We start from the raw sequence: 20,984 nt of genomic DNA, 5'->3' as shown, positions 1-20,984 counted from the left end.
TAAATTATGCTAGCCACCAATCAGAGAAGAAAACAGTTGTCAAAACAAATAAATTGTCTGTTTTTGGAAAGATACTGTCTGACCACATGAAAGATAAGTATGTTTTTCAATACACAGTACTTTGAAGAGGAAGTGTCTTTTCAAATTTTCTGTAAATGAATTTCTTTCCTGAATTCGTTGAAGGGAAGTCAAACATTCGAGAGTCTTAAAGTGTTACACTTAAAACTCTATAAACGGGGGCTGGTGCTGTGGCACAGCGGGTTAACGCCCTGGCCTGAAGCGCCGGTATCCCATATGGGTGCTGGTTCGAGACCTGGCTGCTCCACTTCCAATCCAGCTCTCTGCTATGGCCTGGGAAAGCAGTAGAGGATGCTCAAAAGTCCTTCAGTCCCTGCACCCACGTGGGAGACCCGGAAGGCTCCTGGCTCCTGGCTTCGGATCGGCACAGCTCCAGCTGTTGCCAGCTGGGGAGTGAACCATTGGATGGGAGACAACCCCCACCCCCTCCCCGCCGCCTCTCCTCTCTCTGTGTAACTTTGACCTCCAAATAAATAAATCTTAAAAAAAAAAAAGAACTTTTATAAATGGTGTTTAGCAAATGCAATGGCTTAGAAAATATATCCTTTCTGATCCCTTTATTTTAGAGAATTAGTTAGGAAAATAGCTTAAGTCGAAATAGAAGATTAGAAAAGACTAAATTATAAACACTAAAGACTAAAGCATACATTATGGTGAGTAATTACCCTAGGAGTTAAGACATCAGCTAAAAGGTCCGCATCCCATGTCAGCATACCCACATTTGATTCCCAATTCCTACTCCTGACTTTGGCTTCCTGCCTGTGCACACCCTGGGAGACAGGGGTGATGGCTCAAGCAATTGGATTCTTGTTACTCATGAGGGAGACCTGGATTGAGTTCCTGGCTCCCAGCTTTGGCCTGACCCAGTCCTGGACCTTGAAGGCATTTGGGAAGTGAACCTGTATGTGACAGTTGTCTTTCTCTCCCTCTTCCTCTCTCTCACCTCTCAAATAAATAAATAAATTTAAATACTTATATACTTAGAAGAATATTAAGAGCTCACATTGCAGGAAGAAGTCTCAATAAATGTCTGCTGGTGAGAGAAAATTATAAAACTGCTCACTGTGATATGCTCATTTTTCAACAAGTGCTCATTTTGGGCTTACTATGTCAGCAAAGTAATGGACTGGACATTGACTAAGATAGGAAGAAGATACAGCGTTTACTCTTGAGCCTCCTGTAATCCAAAGTATGCAGCAAATACAGGGATATACACACATCAGTGTAGTAATAATGCATTAATCCACTGTTTTTCAAACTTTAATCTGTATGAAGCATAAGAATCCCCTATTTAAAATCAAGTTCTATAGCTCCATCCTCAGACATTCTGTTTCTGAAAGTCTGGGCAGTGCAGTCCTATACCCAGTGACTTGGAGCAAGAATTCTAAGAGCTGTATTTGGAGAAACACTACATTAGACATAACTGTCATTAAGGCAGTGGCCACATGGGTCTTTTTTTCTCTACTACTGCCTAAGCCCTAGCAATGTAGGCTGGTGCAGAATAAGTCCTGAGTGAACATATGAACAATGAATGAATGAGTATGGTAAAGCTGCACAATGACTGATAAAAGCAGAATGTGAATGAGAATTCAGGAATATAATCAGCTCCTCTCTTTTGGAAGCAGGTTCTTTTCAGTAAAATCAGAAGACAGAACAAATGACAATGTGCACAATATTGCATTAAGAAATGTTCCTCTCTGTGGATTGGGATCCTGGACTAGATAGACTCTTCCGTGACTCAACTCTTCTGCACTGGGATAAGTTCATTTCCCTCCCTTTTTACCAGTAGCATCTAGACCCCAGGGGCTAGCCCCTATTCTTCTGAATGAAGAAAGACATGTAACTCCATGAAGCCCATCTCGGCAGGCTAGAATTCCTTCATGGACAGGCAGAATAGCTCCTCTTGTAGGATTCTTTTTACAGAAATGCAAATTAGTTAGAGTTTTAGTCATTAAAAATAACATCAAAACTGCAGCAGAATGGGATCAGCACATATGAAATTTACTGTAATCTATCTCTTTATAAAACTTAGCCACTGGCACAGATCTTCACCGTGGTAGGGATTGCTATCCTGAAGTTGTCTTGGAGATTTTCTGCCTGAAGTTGCTGCAGCAGCTTTGAACATGTCACAGCTGTACTATTTTTCACAAATAGCTACAAATAAGTTAATTTTCAGAGTAAAATAGATAATGCAAATTTAAAGGTAAAATAAAACATTTAAATGGCTATAAAATATTTGAAGTTTAAAAATATTCTTTTTTTAAAAAATTTATTTGACAGATAGAGCTAGCAGTGAGAGAGACAGACAGAAAGGTCTTCCTTCCGTTGGTTCACCCCCCTCAAATGGCTGCCACACCGGAACTACGCCGATCTGAAGCCAGGAGCCAGGTACTTCTTCCTGGTCTCCCATGCAGGTGCAGGGCCCAAGCACTTGGGCCATCCTCCACTGCCCTCCCGGGCCCCAGCAGAGAGCTGGACTGGAAGAGGAGCAGCCAGGACAGAATCCGGAGTGCTGGCGCCACAGGCGAAGGATTAGCCAAGTGAACCGCAGTGCCAGCCCGAAGTTTAAAAATATTCTAAGAATATTACTAGTTTCAGAAAGAAAGGATTGGGTTAAAAGGTAAAATGGGATGGACAAGACAGATAGAAGAAAATGCAGCCCATCATGGGGAAGTGATGAGACAGGAGAAGAACTGTGACCAAGCAGTTTCATGTCAGGTATGACAGTGGTGAGGGGGTGCAACACAGAGAAGCCTGGCATGGCCCGGCCACGGGGCTTCCTGGGGAAGCATAAAAGCAGTTCTCATGGGATGGACAAGGATAAAGGCCTACTCTTTATGGATGTTAGGTGTTGGGATCAGCTCTGAAGCTTCTCCAGAAGCAAAGAACACTGAGCTGCAACTGGAGAGCTGTGTATTCTGATCCATCAGCAACAAACAAGGTGGCCTGAAATCAGGCATACAGCCTCTCACATCCCCCTCATAAACTGAGGTCTGGGGTTCAGTGACCTTTTGGATTCTTTTAAGGTTTAATTTTATGGTTCCATGAAATCTTATGGACCATAGAGAAATGGATAGGAGAAGAGAGGAAAAGAGGAAGGGGGAGGGGGTCTTCACATGGGACAAAAATTGTCCATGTGGAACACGTGTCAGCAGGAAAAACAAGCAAGAATTCTAGGGTAGTCTTCGGGTTTTGCAGGCTGCTGTCTGCCCTGTGGCAAGAAACAAACAATATCCCTTCTCAACCTTTAGTACACAGTTGAGAAGTTCAATTGCAGATGAGAAGTTGCACACAGGAAAACTCACTTGGTGATGTGTCAAAGCCCATTTTACAAAATGAGTTTGCACAGATTTCAGGAAGTTCTCTCTGACCTAATGGTATATCCATAGCCTTACCCTTCAAGTAGCTCTCTACACAGATCTATTTGGCCATAGAACACAGCAATAAGACATTTCACTTTGAGGAGTGATATTTAATTTGACATCTTCAACTACATATCTTTTGGTGGAGGGGGTTGGAGGGCAGGACAAATCTATGAACCATGGTACTTCAAAAACTTTCTGGTAAATACAATTAAAACATAAGTTTTATTTGGGGACAAAAATGTTTAAAATCAATATATAGTTTTTCATAACTTTCCATGGGTTTTTGAAGATCCCTCATGTGCACAGATTTCAAACATTTTTGCACCAGCACAAACTTATCTTTTGCTTCCATTTTCCATGTACTTTTTGAAGTGCCCTGTGTCCATGCACTATGCATATGAGTGGTCTTTGAAACATTCAGGGAAAGTGCATACTGTGAAAAAACTACGTATGGATTTAAAATGATTTGCACCAAAATAAACATCTTTTTGAAGTAACTTGTATGTATATTAAAACATATATATGTAGTATGTCTTCATTTTAAAGTGAATGTGACAAACACTGATGAAGTAAGACAGCTTTTTCAGTACCTCAAAAATTTCTCTATAGTGGGATTCTCAAAAAGGAAAGGGAAGAATGTTGTACTGCCTATAGAGTCCAAAAATCCCCTATGTTCTCCCAAATTCCCCAAAGTATGTCCCCAAATCTTTGAGACTGACTCTAATTCTAATTCCTTCCCTCTAGCTACTGTTCACTTCAGTATCTTATTTGCCTGTTATTCATTTTATCTGCTCAATTTAAACCACAAGACTATTAATGTTTATTAAACATTAAAACAGCTAAACACAAGCTAGTATTTACAATGGAAAAGCTAAATGAGAAATTATATTCATAAAAATAGAAAAAACCCACTCTTTGATTTTCTGCAATGAGAGCTTGGAGAATTTACTTTCTACTTAAGGAAAGAAAATATTTTTAACTTTTTTATAGAAAGCTTTTATTTAATAAATATAAATTTCAAAAGTATAACTTTTGGATTATAGTGGTTGTTTCCCCATAACCGCCCTCCCACCCCCAAACATTCCCACCTCCTACTCCCTCTCCCATCCCATTTTTCATTAAGATTCATTTTTAATTATCTTTATATACAGAAGATCAACTCTATACTGAGTAAAGATTTCAATAGTACTATTTGAAGACTAGTTTTACTATTAATTCTCATAGTACAACACATTAAGGACAGAGGCCCTACATGGGGAGCAAGTGCACAGTGACTCCTGTTGTTGATTTAACAATTGACACTCTACTTATTTTTTTAACAATTTTTTTAAAGACTTCTTTTATTTATTTGAAAGACAGAGTTACAAAGAGAGGTAGAGACAGGAAACTCTTATTTATGACATCAGTGATCACCCGAGGTTCTTGTCATGAGCTGCCAAGGCTATGGAAGCCTCTTGAGTTCACAAACTCTGACATTATTTAGACAAGGCCATAATCAAAGTGGAAGTTCTCTCCTCCCTTCAGAGAAAGGCACCACCTTCCTTGATGGTCCCTTCTTTCCACTGGGATCTCATTCACAAAGATCTTTCATTTAGGTCATTTTTTTGACACAGTGTCTTGGTTTTCCATGCCTGAGAAACTCTCATGGGCTTCTTAGCCAGAATTGAATGCCTTAAGGGCTGATTCTGAGGCCAGAGAGCTGTTTAGGGCATTTGTCATTCTATGAGTCTGCTGTGTGGCCTGCTTCCCATGTTGGCTCATGCTCTCCTTTTTAATTCTATCTATTATTATTAGCAGACACTTGGTTTTACTTATGTGATCCCTTTGACACTTAATCCTATCTTCACGATCAGTTATGAACTTAAACTGATCACTTTAACTAGTAAGATGGCATTGGTACGTACCAACTTAATGGAATTTGGAGTTCCATGGCAAGTGGAAAGAAAATATTAATATAGAAGAAAACAGACTTCAAGCATTACCTTGTGGCAAGTTACAAATTTTTGTATGAGAAAGAAGATTATAATGTGATGGGTTCTTTGGGATGTCAGATTATTTCTATAGACTTTGAAACCTTTTCTGGTATTACCAATGATGGTTATACTCATTTTGTAATTTAAAAATCAATTAAATTATTACTTTACAAGGACTGACAGAGGATATTTTCTAAGAGCACTGAAAATGGCAGCTTTCTGTGTTTGCAAAAAATAATAGTATCTGAATAATGTCTCTTGTACCATAAATAAAAATAGGGACATGGGATATACTATTCATCCTTTGTTTTCATTTTACTAATTACTTTTCAGAATAATTTGTTTAATTGAAGCTCTGTGTATTTGTATCATTATAACAACAGAAATCAAAACTCAGAGTCACATACCTGTGTCTGTTTAGGACCAATATCCATTCTTTCAAGAAGGTCATTTAAGAAATGTGTAACACTTTCCCAGGGGTAAATACTGTTGGAACCATCCAGCACTATGACTATGTCCAGTTGAGTGCTGCATTCTGCAATGAAAGGAGTTCATTGTGAAAATTTGGAATTTATCTTCTTGGTGGTATATGAAGTGTTTTCATGGCTGAAAGAAGCTAATTTAAAAAAAAACAGCTGACATTCTACAAAGTAGACATATTGATTTTATAATCAGGAAAAATAGTTTTAGAAAAGTAATGGTTTGGTGTTTTCATCAAATAAAACCCATCTCTACTTAATTTTACTTAATACTGTATGAGGGTTATGGCTGTATTTTTTCTCGGAATGAATTTTATATAACAGTTCTCATTCTGTTCATATCTCATATGAAGTTTTCTCAAAGAGACTCATCCTTCAAATAAAAGCAATGCAATAGCTTCAGCTGTGAAGTTTAAACATGACCCTGTAAATGTTATTTGCACTAATATCAATTCCAGAAATAGCAGTCAGGTTTGGTTATATACTGGCAAAGCAAACAATTACCTAAATTGGTAATGCCGGTAGCCAAGAAAATACTTCAAGCTTTTTGGTATGCTCCTGTGTATACATAGTCCTCATTCATTGTTTATGCTTTCCAAACATGCAAGAACATTGCATAAAATCTGTACCTTGTACAGGGGCAAAGGAGTTCACGACTTGAAATGTTGGGCTGACGTTAGAACAGATTCCAGTTGTGTAATGCACGTGTCCACATCTATAGGCATATAAGGGCCCACATGCCTGTTAAAAAAATTAAAAAACCGGAAGATTGAAAATTACCTAAAAGATTCTATGAAGATTTACAATGATAGCATTTGTGTTGTCATTACATATAATTCTTTTTTTTCTCCTTACCAGAAACCCTCCTCTTGGGTTACTGACTAAAGTTGATCCAAACGTCATATTCTCTTTGACTTCTGTGACATTGGCAATTGATGTATTCACTACAAATGAGAACAAGATTCCATTAGAGTGAAAAAGTTTCACAAAGTGAAATTAAGTGTCTTCTCATTAAAACATTCTATTTGCTTTACTCATATCACGGCACGTTCTTCTTTGGGTTCTAGTGAGTAGGCTTCCAAGTATTATTAAGGAATATAATGAACACACAAAGCCTGAAAAGCTGGCTGCTGTCCCAGAAATGTTGTCTGTATCACTGTTTCAAATAGTTTTGCTGAACTGTGAAAGAATGCAGAACTAGCAGGGCAATGAGAATGTGAGATTGCTGTCCACACATTTTTGCTAATTAAAACAAAATGTTTAGTCTCATAATATTGAAGGTGTAAGGATACTTATATAGTTCGTTATAAATGACCAAAAATGAAACATGAATATTGGTAAGAATAGGGAAAATTGGTAGAAGGTCAGAAAAGAAAGCTCAGACATGTTTTTTTTTTTTTTTTGATCATGACTTTCAACATCATAGGGACATCATGAGGGTTACAAAGAAAATTGGAGAAAGATTAGAGCAGTAGCTAGGAAGTTTGGATGAAAGACACACAGTGAATGAACTACATTTGACATTCTAAATATGAATGTTGGGTTCTGAAACATGCCAACCTGACAAAACTGGCAAGAAGTTCCGCTAACTCATGTTTAAAAAATAAAAAAGAATGGACAGGAAAAGCAAAAGCTGCTGGAACCTGCTTAATAGAGTATTGAGACATCTGAAAGTGTCAACTTTCAAGTTAAAAGGATTCTTTCACGGTTCCTGCCTCTAAGATGTTCACACTTCAAGACTATGTGTAGATTTACAGTTGGGGATGGAAGCAGAGATTTCTGAATGGTCAGTTTGACTTTCTCATTTGGCCACTTGTATTTGTCTAGGAATTTAGTGTGACTTGCTTTAAAGCACCTCATAGCTGGGCTATTATATATTCATTGGTCTTGAATAACCTAGATTAGAGGTTTTTTGTACAAGGGCTGTCTAGGGATCAGCATCCCTAGGATGATTAGAGTATATGGCAGAAGTTTCCTTACTTTTCATGAGGTAGCTAAAATATCTAGGCTATTTTTAAAAGCTCTATTCCACTTTTTAGTAATGAAATAGCTCATTTAGGTAATACAGACATTTTAATTATATTAATTTTTCCAATCTAATCACAATGAATAACTTTCCATTTTATGTCCTTGATGATTTATTTAATCCATGTTTTATAATTTTCAATGTAGAGATTTTCACATCTTTGGCTAAATTTATTTCTAAATATTTGATTTTTTGAGGTATTGTAAATGAGATTTCTTTTTTGGTGAGTTCATCATTAACTTATAAGAAAAACCTGGATTCCAAGATGGTTGAAAGGGGAAAAGATGTTCTGTTTTAGTTGAGGGGAAAATAGAAGGAAAAAAAAGTGGAGGAAGCACATTCCCAGGGGAGAGTTGGAGAGACATCTGCAGAAGAAATTCTACAGAAGGAAGAGAGACAGTGTGGATCAGTGTGGAAGGTGCCAGCATGCAGCAACAAGTGTAGACAAAACAAATGATCCTCACAGCCAAGAGCCAGAGGATACACTAGCTTTGGGGAGTGAGGTGAGAGCAGACTGCAGCAGTACATGCCATGGGTCATACTGCTGGAAGGAGAGCCAGGTTGACCACAATGTCTTTGAGTCTGCTTTAATGGAGGGCAGAGTACCTGCCTAACCCAGTGAAAAACAAAGCACATTATTTTCTCACATTCCCCCAACAAGGGCACCCAGCAACCAGTAGGGAGAAGGCACCATTTTGACACCAATAGTGGCTGTGGTGGCTCTTCTGCATCCATGTGATAGGGGGATTTTACCAGAGGGAAAAATCAGCATTCCCCACTGATTTTGAGACTAGCTGGGAGAGTTGACAAGGGCTGGGCACCCATGTAGGACCAGGAGGTGCCCCCAGCCTCTCAACATATCCAGAGGCTCCAGGGCTCAAACCACCAGGCTGGTGCACCCATAGGCAGCTGGCTCTGGGAACATCTCTGCTCTCTCCATGGGTGGGACAGGCTAGTGGAGCAGAGCAGATCCTCTGCACCCCATGACTGTGGGAGCATTGTGTTCTGAGCCTCTGGGAACTCTGTGAGCACAGGGTGTAGCTGGGTCTCTGGGTAATCACTGTGTCTGGCACCAGAGGCTCAGAGCTCACTAACTGCCTAGGGTGGGTCATTACGGCAGGATCCATGCTTACACTGAGGACTGCACAGTTCCTTTGTGGGGTTCACGCAGCAGCATGGGTGAGAGTTGCAACCACTGCGGACTAACCACGAGTATTAAGCACCTTGGAGGAGAGGAAGTGAGGGTATGATTGCATCAACAGAGGTGATCATACTCTCCCCTTGCTGACATTAAAGAAGGGCTACCATGCCCAACATGGGTGTCATCCCGGATACTTGCCCCACTCTGGAGCACTGACCAGAGCTCCCTGGCCATATCCAGCACACACCTCTGGGTATTAACTGAAAGAGCAGATACTCTGCTAAGCCACAGAGGCATAGTTCAAAGATAAAATTCATCAGAGGAGAAAACCAACAAGCATTTCCACAAATGTGTAAAAATAAATGCAGAAATTGAAGAAACAAGAATAAGGAAGACAACATGACTCCCCCAAAGCAACATAACAATTCAAAATTAGAACATGAAGATGATGAGATTGATGAGATTCCTGTAAAGGAATTGAAAAGATCAATCATAATAGTACTCAGAAACAATGAGAAGCAAATTTCTGGGTTAACTAAATCTATGACATGGCTGAAAAAATTTCCCATGAGATTGAGATTTTTGAAGACAAATCAAATTGAAATATTAGAAATGTAGAATTCAGTATGTCAAATAAAAAAATACAGTGGAAAGCCTTAACAACAGATGTGTTGAGACAAAAGAAAGAATATTTGAGCTAGAAGACAAATCCTTGAAAATATCCTAGTCAGACAAAAAAAAAAAGAGGAAAAAATTAGAAAAACTGAAAATAGTGTTAGAGATTTATGGGGTATTATCTAATGACTGGATATTTGAGTTCTAGGAATTCCTGAAGGTATAGAAAGACAGAATGGATTAGAAGGCCTATTTAGTAAAATAATTATAGAAAACTTCCTTAATTTGAAGACAGAAAAGGATGTCCAAGTATATAAGGCACATAGAACTCCCAATAGACATGACCAGAAAAGATCTTAATGACGACACAAATTGTAGTTAAACTTTCAACAGTAAAAATTACAAACAGTAAAAATGATAAAACGATTCTAAAATGTGCACAAGAGAAATGGCAGATAACTTTCACAGGATGTCCAACTGGACTCACAGCTGACTTCTTATCAGAATTTGAATAGGCTAGAAAGAAAAAGACTGCCAACCAAGAATACAGTACCCTGAAAAGCTCTCATTTATGATTGAAATAAAGACCTTCTATAACAAGCAGAAATATAAAGAATTTGTCTCTACTCATCCAGCCTAATGGATGCTTAAGGATGTCTACATGAGAAATGCAGAAAAAATAGTCATCATTAAGAAAGAATATGAAGGCAGAAATCCTCCCAGTAAAAGTACAAAGGAAATCAAATGCAAACAATAGGGATATTTATGGAAAAACAGCAGGGCCAAGCCTTTACTTAGGAAAAATAATCTTGAATGCACATGGCCTAAATCCTCTAATGAAAAGATACAGACTGGCTGAATGGATTAAAAAACAATCCAAGACACAGCTATTTGCTGCCTACAAGAAACACACCTCACCAACAAAAATACATGCAAACTGAAAGTGAAAGGATAGAAAAAGATATTCCATGCTAATGGAAAGCAAAAAAGGGCAGGTGTTTCCATTCTAATATCAGACAAAATAGACTTTAATACAAAAACTGTTAATAGAGACAAAGAATGGCACTATCTAATGATTAAAGGATCAATTCAACAGTAAGGTGTGACAATAATAAATGCATATGCACCAATGCCAGGACGCCTGGCTATATAAAAGAAATGTCAATGGCTCTAAAAGTAGACAGACTCTAATACAATAGTAACAGAGGACTTCAACATCCCACTTTCATTAATGGACAGAACAACCAGATAGAAATCAACAAAGAAACAACAGAGCTAATTGACAATATGGACTAAATGGACCTAACTGATATCCACAGAATCTTTCATCCAACAATTGCAGAATACACATTCTTTTTATCAGTGCATGGAACCTTCTCTAGGATATACCATATGCTACACCATAAAGCATGTCTAACCAAATTAAAAAAAATTGAAATCATACCATGTGTATTTTCTGATCACAATGGAATGAAGCTGAAAACCAACAACTCAAGAATCTCGATAACATATGCAAACATATGGAGACTGAACAACATGCTCCTGAATGAACAGTGGGTCATAGAAGGAACCAAAAGGGAAATAAAAAAATTTTTGAATTGAATGAAGACAACAAGACAACATATCAGAGCTTATGAGATACAACAAAAACAGTATTAAGAGAGAAGTTATAGCAATAGGTGCCTACATCAAGAAATTGGAAAGACACCAAATAAATGAGTTATCAATGCATCTCAAGGGCCTAGAAAAACAACAGCAAACCAAACCCCAAATTACTGGGAGTAAATAATAACAATAATAATAAATTAGAGAAAAAAATATACAAAATTGAAATTATTTTTTAATATAATAGAATATTTAATTACATCAGTTTCCCATCAACCTATCAAAATCACATAATTTTAGATGATTATATTGGCCATTTCCACTGGTTGGCAGGAGGTTCTTCCACTAATGGCTCCCATGGTTTCCACTGCATCATTTTTCTTGCCAGCTTAGTTCATTTTCAGCCTGAAGAATCACCTCTTCTATTTGGCCACCTTGAAGCTGGTCTTCTAATTTTTTAACATCTGATTCCACTTTCACCATACTCAGCTTCTCATTTGTAATCTGTTCTGTATATTTTCTATATGCTGCACTTTTAGGCATCTGTTGAACAACATGAAGAATCTTCGTGTACAATATTCTCAGCCTCTTTCTCAGAAATCAAATCACTTAGAAACCAGTATTTCTCTGGGCTGGCACTGTGGCGCAGTGGGTTAAAGCCCTGGCCTGAAGCACCGGCATCCCATATGGGCGCCAGTTCTAGTCCCAGCTGCTCCTCTTCTGAACCAATTCTCTGCTGTGGCCTTGTGTGGACTTTCACATACAGCCAATCCCACAAGGCCAGTGGTCTTCTTCAGCAAACCAGCCATGGCTGAGCCGAGAAGCTGAGAATGCGCAGCCTTCTCAATTAAAAATACAAAAGATCAGTGAAATGAAGAGATGTATTTTCAAAAAAAATTGACATACCATTGGCCCTACTAATCATAAAAAAGAGGGAGAAGACTCAAATTAATAAAATCAGAAATGAAAAAGGAGATGTAACAATGGATACCACAGAAATAAAAATAATCATCAGGATTATTTCAACAAACTGACAAGTACAGAAGAAATGGGTAGGTTGATGGACACATACAATCTACCATAATTGGGTCATAAAGATATAAAAAACCTAAACAGGCCTGTAATCAAAAAGGAGATGGAATCAGTAATAAATCCCCAACAAAGAAAAACCCAGGCTTGGAAGTCTTCACTTCTGAATTCTACCAGACTGTAAAGAGGAACTAATTCCAATTCTTCGCAAATTATCCGAACAATTTAAAGGGAGGAAATCCATCCAAACTCCTTCTATGGGGCTAACAACACCATAATTCCAAAACCAGAAAAAGATACAACAAAGAAATAGAACTATAGACCAATATCCTACTGAACATCGATGCAAAAATCCTCAACAAAATACTAGCTAATCAAATCAAACAACACATCAGAAAGATCATTCACCTGGACAAAGTAGGATTTATCTCTGGTATGCAGGTATGGTTCAACATTCACAAATCAATAAATGTATTAAATCATCACATTAATAAACTGAAAAATAATATGATTATCTCAAGAGATGCAGCGAAAGCATTTGATAAAATATAACATACTTTCATGATAAAAACCTTAAACAAATTGTATATGTAAGGGACATTCCTCAACACAATCAAGGCAATTTATGACAAACCCACAGTCAATATCTTACTGAATGGGGAAAAGCTGGAAGCATTCCCACTAAGATCTAGAACTAGACAAGAATGCACTCTTACACCATTGTTATTCAATGCAGTCCTGCAACTTTTAGCCAGAGCCTTTAGGCATGAAAAAGAAATCAAAGGCATACAAATTAGAATGGAGGAAGTTAAGTGGTTCCTGTTTGCAGATGACATGATTCTATATATAGGTGAACTAAAAGACTCCACTAAGAGACTATTGGAACTCTATCAAAGAATTTGGTAAAAGTGCAGGATATAAAATTACACACAAAAATCGACAGCTGTTGTATACACAGAAAAAAAAATGTAACCAAGGAGGTCAAAGAACTCTAAGATGAAAATTATAAAACACTAAAGAAAGAAATAAAAGAAGAGACAAAAATGGTAAAATTTTCAATGTTCATGGACTGGAAGAATTAATATCATCAAAACGTCCATACTACAGAAAGCATTTTTTTTTTTTATGATTTACTTATTTATTGAAAGTCAGAGTTTCACAGAGAGAGGAAAGGCAGGGAGACAGAGGTCTTCCATCTGATGGTTCACTCTCCAATTGGCCACAATGGCCAGAGCTGCGCAAATCTGAAGCCAGGAGCCAAGAGCTCCTTTCCAGGTCTCCCATGCTGGTGCAGGGGCCCAAGGATTTGGGCCATCTTCTACTGCTTTCTCAGGCTATCGCAGAGATCTGGATTGGAAGTGGAACAGCTGGGTCTTGAACTGGTGCCTATATGGGATGCTGACGCTTCAGGCCAGAGCGTTAACCTGTGGCTCCACAGTGCCAGCCCCAGAAAGCAATTTAAAGATTCAACACTATCCCAATCAAAAAACCAATGACATTCTTCTCAGATCTAGAAAAAAATGACACTAAAATTCACATGGAAATACAAGAGACACCAAATAGCTAAAGTAATTTTATACAACAAAAACAAAGCCAGAGCCATCACAATACTAGAATTCAAGACATACTACAAGGCAGTTATAATCAAAACAATATGGTACTGGCACAAAGACAGACATGCAGACCAAGGGAACATAATAGAAACTCCATAAATCAATCCATGCATCTACAACCAACTAGTGTTTGACTAAGGAGCTAAAATCAATCTCTGAAGCAAGGACAGTCTCTTCAACAAACAGTCCTGGGGAAACTGGAATTCTGTATGCCGAAGTATGAAACAAGACCCCTACCTTACACCCTACACAAAAATCCCCTCAAAATGGATCAAGGACCTAAATCTATGACCTGATACCATCAAATTACTAGAGAATACTGTGGAAACCTTGCAAGACATTGGCTTAGGCAAAAGCTTCTCAGGAAACACACCAGAAGCACACGTAGTCAAAGCCAAAATTGACAAATAGGATTACATCAAGCTGAGAAGCTTCTATACTGCAAAGAAACACTCAGCCAAGTGAACAGGCAACCGACAGAATGGGAAAAAATATTTGCAAACTATGAAACTTATAAAGGATTAATATCCAAAATCTATAAAGTACTCAAGAAATTTAAAAACAACAACAAAAAGCCCAATAATTCAGTTAAGAAATGGGCAAGAGGCCAGTGTGGTGGCATAGTGGGTTCTTAGAAATACATGAAATTTGTATGCCTTAAATAATGTAAACATATACACACCTGATAGTATGTCATAGCTGACTGAATGAAGGTCTATTTTGCTGTTGTGTCATTGGAAAATATTTAATTGGAATCCAGTTTTTCATCATTTAAAACAATGACAAAATACATATCCTTTTTTATTCCTATTATTCAATAACGAAATTTTCTGGGATATATACTTACATAAAGTTTTAGTCATAATTAGCAAAAACTTGCCTTCCTGGTTCCCTACTCCTGAAGTGTGATTACCACTTTTTCCCAAGGTCTCATCAGCATTTTGCATTTCATGTTTCTTAGAGTTTTCATAAATTTGATGGGTGGAAATGGTATATTATTGCTGTTTCAATTTGGTTTCCACGACAATTAGAGATATAAAGCAATTTTTATTTTTCTTGGGGCTTTGAGGTTTCCTTTTTTTTAAAGATTTATTTATTTACTTGAAAGTCAGGGTTACACACAGAGAGAAAGAGAGACAGAGAGAGAGAGTCTTCCATCTGCTGGTTCACTCAATTGGCCGCAGTGGCTGGAGATGTGCAGATCCAAAGCCAGGAGCCAGGAGCTTCTTCTGGGTCTCCCATGTGGGTGCAGGGGCCCAAGGACAGGGCCATAGCAGAGAGCTGGATTGGAAGTAGAGCAGCCGGGTCTCAGATCAGCACCCATACGGGAAGCTGGCACTGCAGGTGGCAGCTTAACCCTCTACACCACAGCATTGGCTCTGAGGTTTCTTTTTGTATATGATGTTATATATCTTTTGCCTCTCATTCATATTTGCTATTTTTATTGATAATTTGTGGTAACACTTTGGGTGTTCTAATTTTAATTGTTTGTAATACCTTAATTTCACTTAAGTTTAGAGTTTAAATTTACAGTATAATAAACCATATAAAGTCTTCTTCACTTTATTATTTTTAGATTTAAGAAGACCATATCTACAGTGAAAATTATACTGTTATTCTTTACTATTCTTGTCATACATTTACTGTTAGGATGTTTTAGTTGAGGTAGTATAGAATAACATTTTAGTATCATTCTCTTTTTTCAAATGCACTCAGATATTATAACATCTTTTTATGACTACATGTTTATTTTTCTGATTTTAAATAAACATCTATTCCTAATAAATTGAATAAAGTAGCTCCTCTTATGATAAATTTTTTGAAAATAATAACTATAAATTTTAAGAAAAGGAATGAAAATTGCATGAAACAACCATTTGAAGACACTGGAAAGCAATCCAGAGAATGAAGAGTTTGCAGGAGAATGTACACCTCAAAGACGGATTGGCATTGGGTGAATTTCCTGATTTTTTGCTTCACTTGTTTTGTTTTATACCCTGTAGTTAAAGCTCTAGTTCAGTGTTAAGTTTCAAACAAAAGTCCTAGGCTTACTGTCTTGAAGGAAAAGAGGACAGAAATTGGGGGTAATGACAGCATCTGCGAAGTGAGAGAAGGCATTTTGAGGAAAAGAGTTACAGAAAGGCAGTTCTCATATACATGTACACATTCTGTCCAAACATCTGGGCAAACTCTACATTAAATGCGCACAGTAGATTTAAACAGCCCAGCTGAAATAGGAACAACCAAATAAAGATTTTAACTGCTTTCCACTGCAAGAAAGTCGGAGTCTGGAAATTGAGTTCAGTCGAATAAATTACTGGCTCATTCAAAAAGACTATTCAAAGGCACATAACAAGATGTAGAATCTCCACACTTAGAATTCAAAATATGATACATGTTATGATCCAAAATTACACCATAAAAATGAAATAAGAAAATGTGATCAAACCTGAGGAAGAATAATCAATGGAAAGTGGCGATGACATATTCTGGATGTTGGAATTATCAAGCAAGGGTATTAAAGTAGCTATCATAAATGCATTCTTGAATGTCAAGGAAGAAAATGTCCATAATGAAAAACTAAGAAATTATTAAAAAGAAGAACTGGAGGCCGGCGCCGCGGCTCACTAGGCTAATCCTCCACCTGCAGTGCTGGTACTCCGTGTTCTAGTCCTGGTTGGGGCGCTGGTTCTGTCCCGGTTGCTCCTCTTCCAGTCCAGCTCTCTGCAGTGGCCCGGGAGGGCAGTGGAGGATGGTCCAAGTTCTTGGGCCCTGCACCCGCATGGGAGACCAGGAGAAGCACCTGGCTCCTGGCTTTGGATCCTTGTGGCACGCCAGACGTAGCGCACCGGCCATAGTGGCCATTTGGGGGGTGAACCAACGGAAGGAAGACCTTTCTCTCTGTCTCTCTCTCTCACTGTCTAACTCTGCCTGTCAAAAAAAAAAAAAAAAAAAAAAAAAAAAAAAGAAAGAACTGGAAAATACAAAATGGAGATTTGTGGGCTGTAAATCATTTCCATGGTATGTATTATTACTTAGGACACTGACAGGGTTCTAATTCCTGGAGTTCTGGCAGGATTTTTCTAGTCATGTTCCAACTACAGTAATACTTATCAAATACAAGTATATCTATTTCAATATAAATTTATTTGTGCTGTTTCCTTTTAAATATTTAAATATTTAACAAGAATAATTCAAATTCTTGTTTTAGAACAATTCTTCTTGTGTTTTTTTTTTTTTTTTTTTTTTTTTTTTTGACAGGCAGAGTGGACAGTGAGAGAGAGAGAGACAGAGAGGAAGGTCTTCCTTTTCCATTGGTTCACCCTCCAATGGCTGCCACGGCCGGCGCGCTGCAGCCGGCTCATCATGCTGATCCGAAGCCAGGAGCCAGGTGCTTCTCCTGGTCTCCCATGGGGTGCAGGGCCCAAGGACTTGGGCCATCCTCCACTGCACTCCCTGGCCATAGCAGAGAGCTGGCCTGGAAGAGGGGCAACCGGGACAGAATCCAGCACCCTGACCGGGACTAGAACCCGGTGTGCCAGCGCCGCAAGGCAGAGGATTAGCCTATTGAGCCACAGCGCCGGCAGTTAGCTTTCTTTTTAAACACTAAGAACTAGGGACTGATATTGTAGTTAAGCTGCCATCTGAGACAACAACATCCCATATGAGCACTGGTTTAAGTTTCAGCAGCTCCACTGATACAGCTCCCTACTAATGTGCCTGGTGTCGCTCCCCGTCTTCGTGGAGGAACGACACAGGATCCTGCCTAGGCTTCCTATCCGAGTCACGGCACCATTATGTTGCTCCCCCTCTTCGTGGAGGAACGACACAGGACCCTGCGCTGTTCTTTCGTCTGCTCGGCCCTCCCCGGGTTTGCTGCTGGTTCTTCCCGGGTTGGCTACTGACCCTTCCACCTCCGTAGAAGGGCGGTTCCCCCTGCCACATTCCCCACTTCCGCGGGGAAGCGGCACACCGCCAGCCAGCTCTCTCGGGGGCTGCACAGGTGTTCCCCTTAGATGTTCCCCTTAGATGTTCCTGGTGCATGCCGTCTCTCTCCTCCTTTACAGTCCTCTTCCGCCAATCCCAACTCGGCTGCCCACACGCCGAGTACGCTGCTCTCCTCCAATCAGGAGCAGGTCCTGCTGTTTGTTGGTTGAACTGGAGGCAGCTGGGTAGAAGCTGTTTTCTCCTCTCCCAGCGCCATATTGTGGGAGAGCAGATGCATAGAATAAGTCTTAATTCGAGTAACTTAGTCTAGTCCGGGTTGCTCCCCACACCTGGGAAAGCAGAAGATGGCCCAGAGACTCGGGCCCCTGCCACTCATGTTGGAGCAGATGGATTTCCTGGCTTCTGGCTTTGACCTGGTACAGCCCCAGTCATTGCAGACATTTGGGGAGTGAACCAGTGGATGAAAGATCTGTCTCTCTCTCTCTCACTTCTTTCACCTCTCTTTGTGTTTCTCCCTCTCTCTCTCTCTAACTCTGCCTTTCAAATAAATAAATAAATCTTAAAAAAAAAAAACAAAAACCTCTACTTAACACTAAATTAAATTGGGTGCAGATGGCAGGGAGGGTAGGTTGGGAAGAATCATTATGTTCCTAAATTTGTATATATGAAATGCATGAAGTTTATATACTTTAGATAAAATTTTTAAAAATGTGGAGGAAATATCATGGGCAGATTTGGAAAAACATTTTCATGTTATCACTAATTTACAAAGTACCCAGAACAAAGAAGAAAGTAAGAAGTCATAAAACTAATTGTACATTCTAAATCCATGGATGATCCATGATGACTTTATAAATAAAATTATGGGTACATATCATCAAACTGTCACCTTATATGAATTTGGATGATAACTAAATAATAATTATTTCTAATATTATCTTTAGTTGTTTGAAATTTGCTGCCTGTGGGAACACTGGGCATTTTTTAGGCTCAGACTTCAGCCTTTTGATTTTACATACCTGGAAGATCCAACTTCATGCAAGGTAATGATTCCTGTCTCCCAACAGGACACTTGTAGACATCTCCTGTCCTGTTTTTGGGTTGTCCAACCAAAGGAGAACCAATAAGTACCCTGGAATTTAAATAAACCAATTAACATTTTTCGGGCAAGGAAAAAGATTGATTTTAGTTACTTTGTAAATAATTCTAAGGCACATGACAGTAGTCCCCATTTACATAACAAGATCATCATCACCTGTTAGTATGGAATAAGCAGAGTGCATTCTCTAAAATCCAGATTTTCTTTTTCCCAAATTATAGATTGATTTGACGGGAAAAAAATCTACATGGAGTCTTCAAAAAGTTCACAGAATATTTGCATTATCTTTTATCTGCATTTTTATGAACTTTAAAAAATACCCCCTTATTCAAAGATAGCCACACACTCCCACACATACACACTTCAAAGTGTTAACATAAAATTTGCATTGTTTTTTATTTCTACTTTTCATGAACTTTTAAAAATACCCCACCCTGGGGCTGGTGCTGTGGCATAGCAGGTAAAGCCACTGCCTGCAGGGCCAGCATCCCTTAAGGGCGCCGGTTTGAGTCCTAGCTGCTCCACTTCCAATCCAGCTCTCTGCTATGGCCTGGGAAAACAGAAGATGGCCCAAGTCCTTGGGTCTCTGCACCTGCACGGGAGAAGTTCCTGGTTCTTGGCTTCACATCGGCGCAACTCCAGCCATTGCGGCCAACTGGGGAGTGAGCTAGTTGATGGAAGACCTCTCTCCCTCTCTCTGTTTCTCTGTAACTCTGCCTTTTAAATAAATAAATAAATAAATAATTCTTTTAAAAAAATACCCTCTGGCCAGCGCCGCGGCTCAATAGGCTAAGCCTCCGCCTTGCGGTGCCGGCACACAAGGTTCTAGTCCCGGTCGGGGCACCAGATTCTGTCCTGGTTGCCCCTCTTCCAGGCCAGCTCTCTGCTGTGGCCAGGGAGTGCAGTGGAGGATGGCCCACGTCCTTGGGCCCTGCACCCCATGGGAGACCAAGAGAAACACCTGGCTCCTGGCTTCATATCAGGGCAGTGCGCCGGCCGCGGCAGCCATTGGAGGGTGAACCAACGGCAAAGGAAGACCTTTCTGTCTCTCTCTCTCACTGTCCACCCTGCCTGTCAAAAAAAAAAAAAAAAAATACCCTCCATACACAAAGAAGGCCACCCCCTCACACACTTCAAAAAGTTCATGGCAAATGTACATCACGACAGACTGCATGGATTTCAAATTTTTGCATTAGAATAAATTTATATATTAATTTGATATCCAAGAATATTGTGACATATCTCATATATGAGAGGGATAAAAGAGAGATTTTGCATTATTTTTAAATGTCTTAATCATATTTTTATTTGCTTGCTAAAATAGTAAATAATTATTTCCTAAGTGTGCTACTGTGTAAGTGTACAAAGCACATATGGAAGTAGAAATGACTTTCTCCCAGGAGAATATGATAATTTCATAACTGTCATAAAATACAAACATTAGACCATTTTACAAGATTTTAATATTAGTTTATGATATTTTATAGATTCTCGGAAAATAAGGATAGCTATGAGAGCCAGGTTAAAATCACTTATTTTCTTTTAGACAGAATTATAAAATCACTCTAGCAGTAATTAATAAATAATATGCTCAATGTTAATTTTAGTTTCAGTAAGTCATTTAACAACCTCCCATGATGCCTTCAGGAATAGAATAGATAAGTGTGGTTTAATGCTAAGGTTCCTGGATGAATCCACAGCTACTAATTTGTTGCTGGCCAAACAGCTATATCCAAAGACTCTGCTTACTATCAACCAAAGAACTAATTATGTACCATAACACTCTGCACTTAGGATTGTCTTAGACTATATTAACAACTTGAAGATAGAGAAAGCATAAAAATAATCAATGATTACAACATACATATTTGGGGATGCAGATGTATCATAACATCCTAGAATTATAAACATTAAACTAAAGTTTAAGGAGAACCTATGTGAATAACTTCACTTAACTGCATAATATTGTCTATATTAGCACAGGATGTAGGAAAATTCACTTATTGGGAGTTC

At 38.8% G+C, this 20,984-nt stretch overlaps 1 protein-coding gene and 1 pseudogene across 2 annotated transcripts in view; both read right to left on the bottom strand.

Annotated features, from left to right (window-relative positions):
- ITGA1 (integrin subunit alpha 1) overlaps nt 1-20,984 on the bottom strand; it is a 181,201-nt gene that overhangs the window by 89,334 nt on the left and 70,883 nt on the right. For both annotated transcript variants that reach the window (XR_016220176.1, XM_008262192.5), the window contains exons 3-6: nt 18,892-19,004; nt 6,751-6,839; nt 6,525-6,636; nt 5,824-5,951 (exon numbers count right to left, since the gene is read on the bottom strand). Coding sequence is in view for 1 of the 2 variants with exons in the window: in XM_008262192.5 (XP_008260414.3) it covers nt 5,824-5,951; nt 6,525-6,636; nt 6,751-6,839; nt 18,892-19,004 (442 nt within the window). In the remaining variant the exon portion in view is untranslated. The remainder of the gene's footprint in view (nt 1-5,823; nt 5,952-6,524; nt 6,637-6,750; nt 6,840-18,891; nt 19,005-20,984) is intronic.
- On the bottom strand, nt 11,514-17,015 carry LOC100344827 (NADH dehydrogenase [ubiquinone] 1 alpha subcomplex subunit 5 pseudogene; annotated as a pseudogene).

Source organism: Oryctolagus cuniculus, chromosome 14, assembly GCF_051225735.1.
Source record: "Oryctolagus cuniculus isolate XC-2025 breed Fujian yellow rabbit chromosome 14, ASM5122573v1, whole genome shotgun sequence".
Lineage (NCBI taxonomy): Eukaryota > Metazoa > Chordata > Mammalia > Lagomorpha > Leporidae > Oryctolagus > Oryctolagus cuniculus.
Note: the sequence above shows the minus strand (reverse complement) of the source record. Positions and strands in the feature narration are given on the sequence as shown.